This window comes from Callospermophilus lateralis, chromosome 14 (genome assembly GCF_048772815.1).
Source record: "Callospermophilus lateralis isolate mCalLat2 chromosome 14, mCalLat2.hap1, whole genome shotgun sequence".
Classification (NCBI taxonomy): Eukaryota; Metazoa; Chordata; class Mammalia; order Rodentia; family Sciuridae; genus Callospermophilus; species Callospermophilus lateralis.
This window is the reverse complement of record NC_135318.1, coordinates 103,231,742-103,250,934: the sequence shown is the minus strand read 5'-3', so window position 1 is coordinate 103,250,934 and position 19,193 is coordinate 103,231,742. Positions and strand designations below refer to the sequence as shown.

General features: G+C 35.0%; 1 protein-coding gene across 1 annotated transcript in view; it reads right to left on the bottom strand.

The window, feature by feature from the left end:
• Positions 1 to 18,756, bottom strand: part of Mrps9 (mitochondrial ribosomal protein S9) — a 65,703-nt gene extending 46,947 nt beyond the window's left edge. The window contains exons 1-2 of the mRNA XM_076832838.1: positions 18,593 to 18,756; positions 7,583 to 7,762 (exon numbers count right to left, since the gene is read on the bottom strand). Of these exons, the coding sequence (XP_076688953.1) occupies positions 7,583 to 7,762; positions 18,593 to 18,727 (315 nt within the window). The 5' untranslated portion in view covers positions 18,728 to 18,756. The remainder of the gene's footprint in view (positions 1 to 7,582; positions 7,763 to 18,592) is intronic.
• Positions 18,757 to 19,193: the final 437 nt, after the last annotated feature.

Below are 19,193 nucleotides of genomic sequence, written 5' to 3'. Positions count from 1 at the left end.
TTAAATTAAGGAAACATTAGCATGTAAGATTAACTGGGTATAATATTTACATACAAATTATTTGGTGAGGCTAGATTGCTATTCAAACTCAATCCTCTGAAATAAAATTGTAAAACCTAGAAATCAAAGAGAAAGTCCAATGAGGAGCTAAAATAGCTGACATGAATTCACGGATTTTACTTAGGAAGGATGTACAGGTCCTCAATGACAGCTAATGACTCTTAGTTTTAATTCACATATCTAACAAGTTTAGTTATGCTAGGAGGTTGGCAGGCAGGTGAGAGCATCTAGAGGCAGACTCACAGACACAAGACATCCTGACAGGAAAGAAGAGGACAGGAATCAGGAAGAGAGTACAGCCAGGTCGTTTAGTACAGGGCAAACATGTACTCTGAGTCAGTCAGGGGTTGACAACCACACTGAAAAGGAAATTCAGAAGGTGCTATAGAGTTAAATTAGAGCCACCATACTCTACCAAAAAAAAGGTTAGGGAGAGTACCAATTTATTTTGGAAAATATTATCCCAAAACTTAATCTTTCAAAGTGTGGAAAGAATACATTCTTAGGCTACAGAAAGATCTTATACAGCCTTGCTATCCTCAACAACTAAGAACAATGACAAAACCCACCTCATAACATTTTTATAAAGATTAAATGTGGCTCCTTGATAGCATCTTTCTCTCTATCTCTTTCTCTCTCTCTCACACACATACACACACACACACACACACACAGAAAGTTTTCAGTATGTGGTGGTAGATCTCATTACAAATAATAACTAAAAATAATTTCCTCGTCTGGAAAACTCACTTGGTGAAATATCTAATTTCCTGATCATACTGAATAAGAGAAAAATGATAGTACCTATTTTTAATTTATATATTAAAAGTCAAACATTAATATACTATGTATACAACAAGAGATATAAAAATTATGCTCTATATATGTAGTAAGAATTGTAATGCATCTGCTATCATAAATAAATAAAAAAATTTACATAAAAAAGTCAAACATATGAAAGCACTGTAACTTCTAAACATGTAACAGTAATTGCAATGGGAGCTTAAAATGTTTAAAATTAGTTATCATAAATAACTAAGCATTTTTAACATGAAAATGCTAAATAAGATCCATCAGTTACATTTTCTCTCTTTCAGCTTACATATACAGTCAAGCTCTTTTTACAAAAATATTTCCAAAAACATAAATAAAAACCACAATAGGCAGATAATTAAAATGCTCTGGCAAGAGTTGGTTGTCACTGTCTACTTTTATAACTACTCAGATGCTACAGGGAATCTGCTAAAATTAATAAAATGCCAAAAAAGTTAACTGATATAAAAAGTGAGACTCAGTAAAGCCAATCAATCACTTGCAACAAAGTCTAGTGCAACAGAATGGTAACCCAGTGTCAATGAAAATGGCAAACACTCACTTCCATATGAGCGTCCAGATACCAAAGGAGGTGAGACACAGTATCAACCTAACCTTTAAATCAACCATGATAAATCAATACGCTCAACAGTATTTCAGATAATTCTCCCAACATTCAGTCTCAGGTGGCATGGAGGATTTGTGTGACAAAGACAATTAGAGAAAACAGTGAATGATTCCAGTTATGGTAGATTGTATTTATTAATACTGATAGTAATGAAAACAATAATACATTGCATTAATCTCATGCTCCTTGGTTTTATTTCGAGGCAGGCAATCAGGTATTATTTCAGAGATTAGAAAATCAAGTGACAGAAAGCTGTGACTTGCTCAACGTTACAAAGCTAGTTAGTGACGCAGAATCATCTATTCCCAGATACTACAACACCATCACTTCAGCTACAATAAATTTATCAAAACAAAGCAAAATAAACCAAAAAAATAGAAAAAAAATTAATAACAAAGTTTTACAACTTCTGCATTCAATATTCTTCATAAAAATTCAATTTCATGTTAGAAGAGATACATATTCTAAAGAAGTACCAGGTTTTTTTGTATTAATTCATTACTTAGTCAGCTAAAACTATGAGAAAATTTTATTGAACAATGACAAAATGATATCAAGTATCTTCACCAAATGTACATGTATTTTAAAAATACAGAATAATTGTCACCACTAACATTTATCTAGTGATGTTAAGTATCTCTTCTCTGGAGGACAATTTTGTTTTTTGAGGACCAGAACTAAATATATTACAAAAATTTGTTTCTACTTGATTGAATGATCATGTACTCACATGATCCTTTTAGATTTCTCTAAAAGGAGGATCCATTTAGATTTCTCTATATAACATTAAAAGGATTCTCTAGATGAAGTCACCAACGTATGGTGAAAAATATTCAAGATATTTTAATATATGAAATGATCTATTTTTGCCTAAATACATTTCATAAGTGGTTTTGGCCCTTGTTATTTTGGCAATTAGATAAGCAGAATGGAAAAAGGTGGTTTCTAAAATATATAAAATAACTAATGATTTAATCTAAACACAATGGCACTTAATTTACCTATGTAACAAGTAAAGTAACCCTAGACTTGTAACTAGATGATTGAACAAAATTATAGGCCATGTCTACTTTGTATAAACTAAGCCCCTGTAAAAATAATTTTAACATCCCAAAATAATATTCTGAGTAAACAGCCAAGCCATGAACTTGCCACTCCAAACAACGCAATTCATTTAAATATGTACAGTGTGAAAAGGTTTGTCCTTTCAGATAGAATCCCAAAACCACTGACTGATTCTTTTTCTCAGTAAGCTAAATACACCTGACATAAATCCAAAAAGATAGTTGAAAGCTGTTCAAAAACATTTCAGTGGCAAACTCAGCTGGAAGTGCAAAATGTTACTCAAGGACACAGAGGCCACAAGGAGACAGCAATGCCATTTTAAAAATCAAACAGTAAAAAAGTAAAAAACAAAAACAAAATTACCTACAAAGACAAGTCTGGGCCCAGATGGCTTTCGCCAGTGAATTGAACCAAATATTTATAAAATAATTAATATCCACTCTTTATAATCTCTTCCAAATATAGAAAAGAGTATTTCCCAACTTATTCTATGAGGCCAATATTACTCTGATATCAAATCAGACAAAGACATTCTAAGAAAACTATAGACTAGTATTGATTAGATGCAAAAATCCTTAACAAAATGCTAGCAAACTAAATCTAGAATTATATAAAAAGTACTATGTAAGCTGACCAAAGGAAATTTATCTCATAAGCACAAGGTTGGCTTAACATTCAAAAATTAAACGTGATACACCACACCAATAGAATAAAGGATAAAAATCATGATTGTAAAAAAGCAGAAAAGATATTTGACAACATTTAACACCCCTTGATGATAAAATCCTCAACCACCACCACCAGAAAAAAGTCCAACAAACTAGATATGAAAAGGAACTTCCTGAATCTGATACATTCACCCACACAAAATCCTGTGGCCACCATCATCACATTTAACTGTGAATGAATATGGATGCTTTTGCTCAAGAGCAGAACAAAATGAGAATGTCTGTTCTAGCTATCTCTGTTCAATACTGTTGGAGGTTCTAGCCAGGGATATTAGGTGAGGAAAAAGAGTGAAAGAAAAGGGATCCAGATGGAAAGAAAGAAGTAAAACTGGACTATTTGCCAGTGACAATATGTTGTATGTGGAAATCTTAGAAAATCCATTTAAAAACTATGGGAATTAATGAATGAATTCAGCAAGGTTCTTGATTCATGAGTGATAAACAAAATCACACAAAATATATACAAAAAACAACTGTACACACTTTCAATGGAGAATCCAGATTAGAAAATCAATTCTATTTTATAGTAGGATTTTTTTTTAAAAAAGAAACTAAAGCTTAGGAATTAATTTAACAAAAGAAGTGTCAAACCATGAAAACTACAAAGCATCACTGAGAGAAATTAAAGATATAAATGAAAACAGAAGAGCATCTCATGCTCATAGATTAGAACTTAGCATGAAGATGGCATCACTCACAAAAGTGATCTAAAGATTTACCAGAGTCCCTGTTAAAGTTCTACCTGACTCTTTGCGGAAATTAATAAGTCAACCCTAAAACTGCATACAGAAATTCAAGAGGCACAGAACAGTCAGAATTATGTTGGGGGTTAAAAAAAAGAACCAAATAGGAGTATGTACACTTCACAATTTCAAAACTTACTACCAAGCTATGGTAATCAAAACAGTAGTTACTGGCATAAGAATAAATAGATAAAGGGAAAAACTATAAGTCCAGAAATAAACCGTAATATTTACGGTCAATTGGGTTTTGATAAGGATGACTGTTATGGTTTGAACATGACCTATCCTCTGAAAGTTCAAGTGTGAGATGATGAAAGAATATTCAGAGGTGAAATGATTAGATTATGAGAGCTGCAACCTAATTAGTGAATTAATCCATTTGGCGGATTAATAATTTGAAAGAACTACACTGTACTAGGTGATAACTACAGGCAGGCAGGGTGTGGCTGGAAGAAGTAGGTCACTGGGGTTTATATTTTGTCCCTGGCACCTGCTTTCTCTCTCTACTTCTTGGCACCATAAACTGAGCAGCCTTCCTCCACCACCCACTTTGCCATGCTGTTCTGCATCAACAGGCTGAGAGCCATGGAGTTGGCTGACCATGAATTCAATCCCTGAAACTGTGAGCCCCAAATAAACTTTTCCTCTAAGATGTTCTTGTCAGCTATTTTGTTCACAGAAACAAAAAGCTGACACACAGAGATAAAAGAATTCCATGGGGGAAACAAGTCTTTTCAACAAATGATTCTGGAACAACTGAATATCCACATGTAAAAAAATAAAGTTGGACCCCTACCTCACACTATATACAAAAATTACTTCAAAATGGATCAAAACCTAAATGCAATAACTAAAACTGTAAAACTCTTAGAAGAACCCAAGGGCAAATCTTCATGACCTTGGATTAGCAATAGTTTCTTAGGTATACACTAAAGAGAACTAAAAACATGCCTACCTAAAAACTTGATATTCATAGCACTCATGTTCATAGCAACATTATTCACAATAAGCTAAAACAGAAACAATCCATATGCCACTCAACTGATGACTGAATTTTTAATAGAAAATTACTCAAGAACAACTTTTCTTTTTTAAAATTTTCTGACATGAAAATTGAATATGTAGCCAGGTATGGTAGAGTATGTCCATAATCCCAGTGACTCAGGAGACTGAGACAGGTGGAATCTAAAATATACTTAGTTATATTTGTTCAAATATTTCAATTGTAAAACTTTTTAAAAAATAGTGTATGATATTTATTGCTTATCTCTTACTCTATTAAAATGGAATTTAAGTGAATTTTTTAAAAAAGAAAATTACTCAGGAACAAAAATTAATAAATACTGATATAAGCTACAACATGGATAAATATTAAAAACATGCTTTGTGAAAGAGGCCAGTCACAGAAGACCACAAATGGATGGATTCTATTTATATGAAAGAGCCAGAATAGGCAAATCTATACAGACAAAATGTAGAAAGTATAGCTGCCTAGAGTTGGGGGATGGGAAGAAGTACAGCACACTAAAGAGTAGGAAGTTTCATTTTGGGATAATGAAAATATTCAGAAGTTTGATTATAGTCATGGCTGTACAACTCTGTGACTAAACTAAAAACCAGTGAATCATATACCCTAAATGATACATGAATTATGTCTTAACCCAGCAGCTACCACCCAAAACAGGAAATAGCAAAAATGTTATCTCAGGACAAATAACTAGGGAAGCAGAGATTACGTTCCTATTTAGAAAAAAACTACAGTATGACAATTTGTGCCAAATTTCTCACTAATCTATCTTTTAAAAGGGGACATGGGGAAGAATAAAATCTTATTTTTGACCTTTTCTTCAGTTCTTAAAAACTCATATTTTTTGACTATATAGATACCTAATTTTTGTGGGTTTTTTCTTCTAATTCTCTTGAAAATAATAATTTTTTGAGTATACAGATATCTTAGCTAAAAATTATGGATATTTTCAGGTGACCATGATCTATGAAATGAGGCAGATATGAAAAAAGAACTTTAAAGTTAAAGTTTAAAATCTTACAGCTCCTCCATTTTTGCATACTTATTTACACAGAATGCTAAGTCTTTCTGTGCCTCAGGTTCCTTTTTTTAAAAACGCAGCAAGCAACCATACTTAACCCATACTACCTAGGATAAAATTAAAGTGTATTAAAAATAGTTTTATTAGTATAATCCATATTATCATAAGATTAATAAAGAGGACAGCAGTTACAAGGTCTACAACTTCAATCACTAAGACCTAAAAGGGCAATAGAAAGTTTTTAAGACAAAAATGTTGATCTGAGACATTAAAAATATACTTCAGAACCATTTACAAACAGAAAATGTATACTTAAAAATGGGAATTAAACTAATTCATTAAAAATGATAATTATGTCTGTGTACTCTCCATTTGTGGATTCAATAACCACAGATTGAAAATATTTGAAAAAAGAGAAACTGCACCTATACTAAACATATGCAGACTTTTTCTTGCCATTCTTCCCTAAATAATGCAGTATGACAATTACTTACATAGCATTTATATTGCACTAGATATTATATAGGTGATCTAGAGATGATTTAAAATATACTGGAAAATATACGCAGGTCTTATGAAAATATTACACCATTTTATATGACAGTTGATCATTCATAGACTTCGGTATCCATGGATATCCTGGAACTAAGCCCCCAGGATAACAAAGGACAACTATATACAATCATGTCACCTAATAACTGTTTCAATCGTGATGATCACATAAGATTACATGGGCTAGTGACATAGTTATCCTCTTAATATAAGTACATTCTATGATGTTCACAAAACCACAAAATCACTTAAGGAAGCATTTCTCAAAACATACCCTGGTCATTCAGCAAAGCATTACTATATTTAAAAAGCATATAAAAATGTGACATCTATATGAAGATGTCATTTTCAGTTAAATACAAAACATTAGGAGATGTCAGATGTTACTTTTTAAAAATCAGCACAAGCTTAAAACTGTTAAATTTAAATTCCTCAGCTAGTTACTCTGGAATTTCGAACACAAAAGTATTATTAACTATTACTACTTTTATCAGGAATATAGTAATTCAAGAGCACAGAAGGAACTAAATTCTGACCTTAATTGTCAAAACACCTGCAACATGCTTTCATTTTAAAAATATTACCATCTATTTTATCATTTTTGTCAGAAAGCAGAGCCTAAGAGTACCATTTGAAAACAGGACAAATATTTTCAATTGGTATATAAGCATCCATAGAAGTCCAGGTCCTCTGACCTTGAATCAGGAAAAGTATCCATTTCTGGTTAAAATCTAAAATTCACCATACTTTGTGATGCTTCAAGTACAAAGTGGCATCTCTCTTTGAAATCACGGTTCCAACTTGCAATGTACAGTGACATTTTTCCTTACTCTGACAGTTTGATTAAAATTTACAGAGAGCTAAGGGGCTCATGCTGAAGAAAAGTGCTGTAAATGTCTAAAACTCTACAGCAATTACTTTTCCAACTGAGTTAACTGTACTTACGTCAATATCCTCTTGGGTAAAAGTTTCTGGATCTTCTCCCATCATGTTGGCCAAGTGTCTCTTTCCTATGTTGAACTCTTCAATCTGCTTTTTAATAAAGTCCTCTGTGTATGTTTCACGTCTTGAGGCTGGAACACTTTTTTTTGTCGTTACAACTGTGGTATGTATTAACCTTAATATCTAACAGAAAATGTAAATGGAAAGAAAAAATATTTTAAATTAAACTGATCCAACAGGCCAGCATCTCTAAATAAAAGAGGATATCTAAACAGTTGACTTTTTAAAAACTATCATACTCAGCTGGCAAGGAGTCCAGAAACAAGTAAGAGGGCTCCTTAAGAAAGGAGGACTGGGGAATACAGCTCTGGAATACAGAGCTACAGCATTTGCCTCACATGCAGGAGGCCCTAGGTTCAATCACCAATATGACAAAGCAAGCAAACAAGTAAGATGTTAAAAACTGATCCTGCTCAAAAGCTTATCTGTGAAGCAGATTAAACTACTAGTATTTCAGAACATTTAAAATACTTGAGTGGCATGCTACACATCCTTATTTACCATAAACACCCATCCTTCCCATAGCTTTCCCCTTCCTCTGAGAATACTAAAGTCAGATGACTCTACAGCAGTAATGTCACTATAGTTATAACAGGAAATATAAGAAAAAATATAGGAAAAATATTATGACATCTAATTAATGGTAAACTTATGTTTTTAAATGCTTCAAAAGAGTTTTAAAAAAAAAGGATCTTTCTATTCTTTCATGGGTCAGAAAGAGAGATTTCAAATTGCACAAAACTTTATTTTCCCTCTGGAGAGCACAGAGGAATTCTCCCTTTTCAATATGTAATTAATCAAGAATTATAATTTTTACAGTGCTATATAAAGATACACTGTTATTATCAATGAATAAAAACAAGACCACAACTTGCTTGTGTATATGGTGGCTTCCTATATCCATGGCATGGTTTTGCTTTCCTTGATTTGTTACCCTAGCAGTTGAAAGACAATACAGTACAAAAAGATATTTTGAGACCACACTGATATTATATTTATACTTTTTATTATAGTATATTGTTATAATTATTATAATTATTCTGTTTTATTATTTATTATCGCTAATTGCTTACTCTACCTAATTTATTAACTAAATTTTCTCTCAAATATACATGTTATAGGAAAAAACAGTACAGATTTCAGTACTATCTGTGGTCTCAGTAATCCACTGGGGATCTGCAATGCATCCCCTGTGGATAAGGGGGGCTCCTATAGTTAGCCTACTCTTTTACAGACAGGACTTGTTTTTATACCTCTGATCCCCACTGCCATCAACTCCTTACTTTAGTAGTTTAATCATCTCATGTATTTACTGGAGTATAGGGGTTTTCTGGTATTTGTTTTTGTTATGATTCCATGTCTTCTGTGAGCAAGAGGATGCTGCTTCTCATATTCACAGCAAAGAGAAAATGCTTTGTTGACCCAAGAATCTGTCAAAGATATAAACTGACCAAAAAAATATCAGCCATACACTAGAGGTAATTCTCCCAAATGTTTCATTGACAAACTATGATTATGATGCTGGTTTTATAAATAATATGACAAAATATTTTTGCCCAGGGCTAAAACAATCCACTCATAAAACAAGTGAACCCACAATTCAAACAAATTCCTTAAGACACTGTTTTAGGTTACTATCACAATCCCCAGCCATCACCACCCATAGACCTTGGGAGAAATGAGCCTCCCAGTGAACATGGCTCTGTCACTGAAGTAAAGAATTGTAGAAGAACAGCAAGATCAGGAGGAAAGCGATGAGTTCAATTTTAGGAATGTTGTTTGAGATATCTGATGGACATCCGAAAGGGCAGATGGCTCTGAGGATGGGCACATGGGAAAGATCTGAGATACAGGTACAGGTATGTTAAAGCCCGAATGAGACATGAAGCAGACACCATTAGCAGTGGGAGGATGGCAGGCTTTGGTATTAGAATTGAGAACTGTCTCTTCTATTACATGAACAAAATCATTTACATATGAGGGAAGGAATCAGAAAAGTAAAGTTACTTGTCTTATATGGCCACTATTTTCTTTGAGAAGTAGGAGATGAGATGGTCCACTGAGAGCAAAAGGTGATAGATTTAATGGACTGAATATTTCATATTCAAAGAGCGATGATACAGTGGTTTAAAGTGTAGCAAGAAAAAGGAATCTAGAACCATACAATATTTTGTCAGTTATCTTTTCCTTTCCTGTAGATTTTCTCTGTATGTCTCAATAGTACATTCAATACACTATTCAGTTCAGAGAGTTACATCTTAGGACAGATTGTACGCTTAAGCATTACAAAGTTTTCCACTCCCATGAAATCATTTTTACCTTGAATTAAATTCTGTTGTATCATAAAACTGCAATCCTTTCAACTACCTAACATTGCCCATGCTTTTCATTTAAATTTTAGGTCATTTTAGGTTCTGTTTGATACAATCTGAATCTTTAATAGATGAAAATAAGTGGGTTTAGCTCTTCTGTCATCAGTCATCTTATCTTTATATTTTTCATACTTTTTCCCTATTTTCTTTCTTTCACTATATGGAAGGATCTGGGTTTGCCTTTTGTTTTTAATCTATCTTTTATCTAGCAATCTGAATAAGATACAGCCTGCTCTGTTTTGCTAGTGTATCTCTGAGTAAAACATTTAAAGATACTTTTACTCTCAACTCTGGAAAGAAAACAATACCACTGAATTCTCACCAAATTACTCTGCACCCATGGCAATGATCCACTCTTGTGTTCTCCATTCATATCAGTTTCTCTCTGATTTACTGTCCCTTGATTCTGCACTTGGGACAGTGGAATTCTTACTCCTTTCTGCAGTGTCAATTCTGCTTACAGCAGCCACTGTGAACTTTTGTTTTTTGTATCACTATCTTCAAAACTCAAGCCTCAAGATTTTCGTTTAATCATACCTTCTTGTCTTTTCCCTTTTAAAATCCTTTTAATGCTATCTTTCACAGTGAGCATAGCTGTGGTAAAACACAGTTGTTAGAGGATATATTCCAAGACTTCAAAGTGCAAGCCTGAAATCATGGGTAGAACAGATCCCTATATACACTTTATTTCATGTATTTACATACTTTTGATAAAGTTTAATTTATAAATTAGGCACAGTAAGAGATTACAACAACTGATAACAAAATAGAACAATTATAAAACCATATGCTATAATAAAAGTTAAGTGAACACAGTCTCTCTTGAGAGAGTTAAGACAAATATTTGGACTACAGTTGAACACGGACAAAGGCAACTAGAGAAAAAACAAAACTGTGGATGGGGGTTGGAGAGTACTGTAATTCTTCTATTTTATTTTATTAAACAAATATGCCTTTGTATTTTCTTTCTCTATTTCTCCATTTTCTCTTCTTTGGTTCCTACATTTTAGCATCTTCTCAAGCAAAACAGATGATCACTGACTTGAAGATTTGCTTCTTCACTTGATTTAAAAAATTACATCTATCTCTGTTCTCTGGAGTTTGTAACACTACATGGTAGCTTCTCTACTTTTAACATAAATAAGGTGCAAATGTATTCATAAGGATTTTTATCATTCATTTAGAAAGGGCTTTAAAATTGACTTAACTTACTATTTTTCATAAAAGCTCTTTAGGATCTTTTTCAAAGACATACACACTGCTTAAGAATATGATGTCCTAATGATGGTGGAATGTGATGGACATTATTAACCAAAGTACATGTATGAAAACACAAATTTGTGTGAATATACTTTGTATACAACCAGAGATATGAAAAATTGTGCTCTATATGTATAATAAGAATTGTAATGCATTCTGCTGTCATATATAAATAAAAAATTAATTAAAAAGAATATGATATCCTGGAAATTCATAATATTTGTTAAATTTACAAAATTATCACAGCATTAGTACCAGGCTACTGAATATATTTATTAAATGTTCTAAATTATTCCAGCAAGGAAGTCATACAAAAATATTTACATTTAAAGGAGTTCATTATTCATCGGTACAATCCATTAAATAAGAAACAGAGAGTGTGAAGAAACAAGATGTTTAGCCAAACACACCAAGAATTCCTGGAGAAAATTTGCTTTCCAACTGTAAAGAATAATTCCCAACAAAATTTTCTATATCCCATTTCCAGCTAAAAAGCTATGATAAGAGAATTTTCATCAGACTTTTGTTGGTGGAATAGTACAGATATGACCTGACAGATTTGTTTCTTTTTAAAGATAATCAGTGGGTCAGACAACTATAATTTCAATAAAGCAGGCTGCCAAAGATGCAGACACATCTTGACAGCAGTGATGTCCCAAATTTGGCCAGATGCCAGCTTAACACTACTTTAATGGTATTACAGCAGTATTAAGGAGTTTCCTTTCAGTATAATTGGATAAAATGGAACAAAGAAGAATGTGCTGCTAATTTGAATAGAAAGGCAAAAAAAAAAAAAAAAAACAAACTTTGAAGAAATTTTAAAAAGGTAAAGCCTAAAGTCAGATAAGGGAAAATGTGAATAGGAAGACTCTATGAGTTACTTGTATAAATTAGGTCCCTAGATGAAAGCAAATGAAACAGACTTTGGTTTACCTAAGCAAAAGGGACTTTTCTTAAAAGGCTATTTAGGAGCCCACAGAACAATGCTTGAAAACAGGCAGGGCCTATGGAATCTCTCTGGCAGCCGCAAAGCAGGAATTCCAGTGATCTTTACCACAAGTTCTCTTTAGTACAATGTGGCTATTAAGATAAAATGAGAGTCAAACTATCTTGTTTCTATACCCAAGATCTCAAGGGAGGGAGTATCTAATGCGACTACCTTGGGTTAGACGTCTCAGATTGTAGTTCTTCTGGATTGCATTTAATGGGAAAGATCTAATTTTTCCTGAGGAAACTAAGGTGCTATTATGAAGGGGAAATGGATGCTAGGTTAAACAAACTAGGAAATCCACTGATTGCTGAAAAAAATTCACCATTTATATTCATTCCCAAACTACTGTAAATTAAGTGACTTAACATACTTACCAATGAAATAACATAAGCAAACTCTGAATAATGATTAAAACAATTTAACTATAAAAAGTTCTTATTGGGACAATCAGGAAAATTTGAACATGGAATGGATAAGGGATGACATTAAGAAATTACCACTTGGGCTGGGGCTGTGGCTCAAGCAGTAGCGTGCTTGCCTGGCATGCTTGCGGCCTGGGTTCGATCCTCAGCACCACATACAAACAAAGATGTTGTGTCTGCTGATAACTAAAAAATAAATATTAAAATTCTCTCTCTCTCTCTCTTTTAAAAAAAAAAGAAATTACCACTCGTTTTGTTAAGATATGATAGTAGCATGGAAGTTATGTTTTTAAAAATCTTTATCCAGTAGAGATGAATATTCAAGTACAAGTAAAATAACACAATGTTTGACATTTACATAAGTGCCTCCAGAAGGTAGCATTGGGGAAAGATGCACATAGAGGTGAAATAAGACTGGGAAAATCTTAATAATTGTAGAAATTCACAGTCAGATACATGGGCTCATTATATTTTGTATATGCTTCAAATTTTACATAATAAAACTCTAAAAAATAAACTATAAGTTCACTTAACAAATTTGAGCAACTACCAAGGGCCAGGCTCTGTGCTACATTTCAAGAGAAATAACTATAGGGCAGAACTGAGTGATGTTAAAATAGGACTATTGCCAGAAGAAAACATAAAACATAATAAAGATGTCTCAACCCTATTTGAAAAAAATAATATAGCAAGTATTTACATATATACACATATATGCCCATACATAAGAAATATTCACATTTGTTTTTTGAGAAAGGGTCTCATTATGTTTCCCAGGCTGGCCTTGAACTCTTGGGCTCAAGTGACCTACCTCAGCTTCTCAAATGCGGGGACTACAGGTTCACTACTGCACCCAGGCCAGGTATTTAAGAAACAATGAACATCTTTGAGTTACTTTTAGACACTGTACTAGGAATTGTAGTGGTGATACACGGGTATTATATTTTTATTTTCAAGAATTTTACAAAACTACTTCAGGGTAAAACTGCAAATACATAAGACACTCAGACATCAACAAAAGAGGTATATGTGGGTCTTCTGCTGTCATGGGCAACTTTCAAGACAGCTCCCCACGATCTGCTGATGTTGATTCTGCTGACATTGATGTCTTGTGTAATCGCCTTCTCCCTCAAGTGCAGGGTGGACCTCCTACATTGATTCAGACGAGTGGAATCAATTAAGAACATGGATGTCACTTCTGAGGTTAGGTTAGAAAAAGACAGTTTCCCCTTGCTCACCTCTCTTGACCAACTTGATGGAGCCAAATGTGGCAAGCTGTCCTACAGAGACCATGTGGCAAGAATTGGGGGAGAACTCTGGCCAATAGTCGGCAAAGAACCAGGACCAAACTTTGCAGGAATTCAAAGCCTGATAATGTCTACAGTAAGAACTCAAAAGTGGATTCTCCCTCAGTGGAGACTTGAGATGACTGTAGCTACAGCAAACAGATGACTTCAGTCTCATGAGAGACCCTTGACACAAAGACTAAGTAAGGTAGACTTGGAGCTCTGCATGCCCAGAAACCATGGGATGACAAATGTCTGTTGTTTTAAGCTTCTAAATAATTACTTCATCATCTTAATTACAATAATGAAGCACAATAAAAGGAAGTTTACTTATCTTGTTTTACAAGGGAAAGAGAAATGGAGATGATAATAACATAGTTATCAAGTTTTCTTTAAATAAGAAATTTATAAATTGCTACCTAAGGAAAATTTTAGTGTCAAGGTATTTTAATAATTAAAGCAATGAGGACCACATTAAATTCTATCATTATGAAGACAAGATGGGATCTCAAAATGAGCAACTTATCCCACCCAAGGAGTTTTCTTTTCCATTGCTAATAAACTAGGATCAAATATATATAGATTTTTTTTCAACAATTACTGGGGGGGAGGTCGTAAGTAATTTAGAGTTGCATTTTATACAACTGCATTTGATAAAAATGAAAGTCAATTTTAAAATTTGTTTTTCAAAACATTTTTAGACATTTATCAAAAAAATATTACTAAGCCTTTATTGTAGACCAAAGGGCTACTGTGATAATTACAGAATGTAATAACTTCCAGAATCCATCAAAGATTTTAAAAAAATATATACTTCAGACAAAAGGCAGAAATATGTTTATAGTATTTACAGTAAAATCAAAATATACAAAAGCTAAGCCATCAAATATCACTGATCATTCTTCTCTGGCAGACAACTCAAATCAATAAGTGCATATTGGCTTGGTTAAAAACTGAAAGTTTAAGCATTAAGCAAGTGTACAGAAAATAAAAATTAAGAGAAAAACCCTACTAATATCCTAGCAATAATTTCAAAACAGCAATTTGTTACTGTTTTTCCTTATTTACAAAAACATAAATATATAGAAAGTTAAATTAGCACTACTGTTATTATAGTCACAGAGGATTTAAGAATTCATGGGTAATCTTTGTAGAACATCATGAAACAGAACTGTCCACTGCTTATAATAATGCCAGAGCTATTTTCATTTGTCACAGGTTAAAGAAAAAAAAATTCAAGTACTTTAGCATAGCAAAGCAGATCACTTCTGTCCCCTGCCCAACTTTCTAATCCTTTTGTTACCATTGAAACCAAGAGAAAGCCTGCATAAAACTCTCTAGCTTCACTTGCTTTTATCACCAATTTAGAGGTCACACGCTAAGCAATATATTCCCATTAGCTCTCTATAGATAACTGACCAGGCTCACAATGGCAACAGTTACCTAAGTTGTTTTTCAAAACTTGGATGCAGCTCCAATGGGTTGAAACCACTCATCCTTCCCTTGGACCTATACAAGTATCTAAGAGGTCAACTTTTGACATTAGAGGGCCAAAACTCTACCCTCAGAGCATTCCAACTCTGCCATTTTTTGAACATGTATCCTATGAAGAGCCATGAACTTGATTAAGCATACATAGAGCACTGATTATTTCACTATACCCTACCTCTAATAAGTTTTCCCCAAACCTCAGACCACTCTGCTTCTTTATCTCCCTATCCTAGGGAGATGCTTCACTTCCTTGGCTGCCCGGTGAATCACCTCTCTTTTGCAAAACTCTTCTTGCAATGATTAGGTATATTGCATGGCCTGGTTCAGTAACCAAAACTAAGCTATAACCAAATGTTAGTTATTGCCAGAATCCACTATTATTCTACACATCTCTATACCTTTATGCATCTATTTACATTTCTAGAGCAGAATACCTCCATTTTTTCATTACTAATAGCTGCAAATGGCTCCACTTTGCTATCACCACTTGCTCTGGGATGCTGCCCATACAGTCTCTATCCTTTACAGCTCTTGTCTGCATTAGGCACTGCACTTCTGTGCTCTTCTGTATTGATCTCTGTCAATCTCACATTACATTCACGGACATATTATCTGAAAAGTTTGGCCATTCACAAAATTAACTTACTTGACCCAAAATTTGGGAGACTCAGATTATTTGCTATTGTACTAAGGTATCATATGAAACACATTCTACTAGATTGGTGAGCAAGATGAAGTCAGCCAGTGAGGGTCACAACTAAGAACCCAGGGGTTGCAGTTTAACAAAACTTTTCTTTTTTTCTTGCTGTATGAATGTTTCTCAAACTTTTTGACTGTGACCTAGTTATGTAAATATTTATAATCAACCACCTAGTACATACTAATGCACATATACAAAATGCAAAAATATTTAACTGTATAAGATGCACTTTAATTATAAATTATTCTATTTTCTCTACTCCTTTCAAGCTGCCTAAACTTCTGAGACTTCAGGTTATTAACAGGTTATGGCCCAAATTCGGGGAAAAGAAAGTGGGAGAGCATTAAGTATTTTAGTCACTCATGAAGTGAGTAAAAATTAAAAATTTTATTAACATAGCTATTAATATTTAACATGGCAATAGGTGCTTATTAATATGAATATTAAAAATATTAATATTTAAGACAGATGAACTCAATAACAGAAAAAAAATAAGCTTTAAAAATGGCTTTAACTATATACATGGAATCATTAAGGATCTAAAGGGGTCAGTTAAGTTTTTCAGTTATATCTGAGCTGTATCCCATGTGGTAAAACATATGCTGTGGTAGTGTTCAGGAATTTTGAGATACAGCCTTCTCAGAGCCATTCCTTGAAAGTGCTAAGATTGCTACTTTCAGGTAATTACTGGATTATATACTGGTTACCTCAGGTGAGGTGATCAGTAAATATCTGCCATGGGGGTGGGGGGAGTTATGTTTCAAGAGTGGTCAGGGAGATCAACATTAGGAGAAATCAGTCTTCACCCATCTCATTCCACTCACTCAATCAATTGATCTTGATGTAGGTAGAAAAGAGACATTCTCACAATGATAAAATGTGAACCACTATAGCCTTTCTGTACATCTATATGGAAAAATCCATTAGAATTTAAGATGTATGCATCCTTCATATAATAACCTCACAAGTGGAAATCTCTACCACAGAAATAAAAGTATCAGAACCTAAAGACCAGACCAGGATATTTACTGCAAACCTGTGGGAACAAAGTGAAAGAGCCAATGCCCACCAATTGTTACATTAACTTTAATACATTCATAGCAGAATATAATTCAGCAATTAAAAATGCTTTACAGATGTAAGTGACCTGATGGAATTTCTACCACGTATGTTAGAAAAGCAAAAAAGTGGAATGTGATCTGATATACATATTAATACATGATTTTAAAAACATGAGAAAATACATAGAAGGAGACTGTTTACAGTTGTGGGGAAGGTAAAGAAAATTAGTTCCCAACTCCTACATACACATTGTCAAAAACAAATATTCTGTATGCTAGGGTCCCTTTTATAAATATTTAAGTACAAACAGGAAAGACAGACTTAAAACATGCATGAAAAATTTAAATTTCCAGCATATTTTCCAATATAGTTTTTTTAAAAGTTTGATGGATAAATGAATGGACTGATTTATTTGAGCTAAAATACAAAGAATATACAAAAAAATAGTATTCTTTTTTTCAAAACAGATTTTGGGACAAAGTATTTGGCTTTTCTGCAATATTTGGTACTTTCTCTCTTTCAAACATTCTCTTGCTTTCCATGACACCACACTGATTTACTCCTACTTATTTGAAAGCGCATTCTCAATTTCCTGGGGCCAATTCCTGATTTGTTTGTCCTTTAGGCTACTATCTGTCCCTCTACAAGGTAACAGGGGACTTCTAAGTCAGTTCTCCTGGGTTATAGACAGGCATATCTATAGGCCTTGTGAAAATCTCCAGTTGGAAATGCCACAGATACCTAAAACAGGATCATATCCAAAAATAAATTCGTTTCTTTCCTTTTAAATCTGGTTCCTTCTCCTGGGACGCTGTGTCAGTGAACTGGCATAGTCAGCGAACCAGCTGGCTAGCATGACAGTTCCCCACCCCTCTCGGAATTAAGTGAATGTACAAGTTCTGGCCTCTGTCTCTCCAAAGACAAGGTGTGGGGAAATCTGAGAAATCAAACTGCAGTTGCAAGACACTTTTAAATAAAAGTTGCTGTTCTCTCCACAGTGTGACTTTCTCCATTTAGTCTTCCAGGCCCCTGCAAGAGTCCAGTTTCCACTCTCTTGTGGTGGGGCCCTCCTCCCCTCTGGACCCAACAGCACACCTAAACACAGAACACGGAACCTCGGCTCTTCAGCAAGTCGAGGAGGGTCGCTCTCGCTCCATCTGGGGGTAACTTTACTGCACTCCCAAATACCCCAAGCAACCTCCAGAGGGACCGCTAAAAGCCGATACCCACCTCCGCAGTCCTAAACTCAGGCTCTACTAAATATCTAAGACCCTAAAGTCCCCACTTGGGGACACGAGAGACGCCGCGGGTGGCAGCGCCGGTTGCACATCCTCACATTACCACCTTCTCCAGTTCTCCCAGGCCTTACCTGGGATCCGGCACCTGTCTGTAAACCGGCCGCCGCGGTTTGCCAAAGTCCTTGCCCCCGGGCGAGGCTAACCCTTCCCACGAGAAACAGGCGGTAGGAAAGCGTCCCACCGCAGGACACGAAGGAAGCTGCCATGTTGCCTGGAGGAGACCCCGGCGGGAGGGGCGAGGGGCGGGGCCTGGCGACTGCGCAGGCGCGGATGGGCGCCGGGTTCCCCGGCTATCGCGAGGAGGAGCTTAACCCGCATTTGCTGCGGGGGCGTGTCCTGCGGCCCGAGACGGCTCGCGGTTGATTGGGTGCATGAGCCCGCGGGGCGTGTCTGACTCCACCCCCTGGGCGGTGTCGACCCCTTCGTGGGAGTGGCTAGTAGATGTTTACTTTGGCCCCTTTGCCTCTTCAGGTGCTCAAGTCCAGGGGCTCTCCTGTTCTTTTTGATACTGACTTCCGCGTGACTATTCAACCGGGCTTTCTTCCCAGGCCCATTGCTGCACCTCGAGCTGGCTCTCCCTGCACCTCGCGTTTAGGCACCCTTTGTAGCTGCCGAACCTGCCTTCTTTCGGTGGGAGTTCTTTCTCCAACACCCAGGGGCCCCACCGCAGCC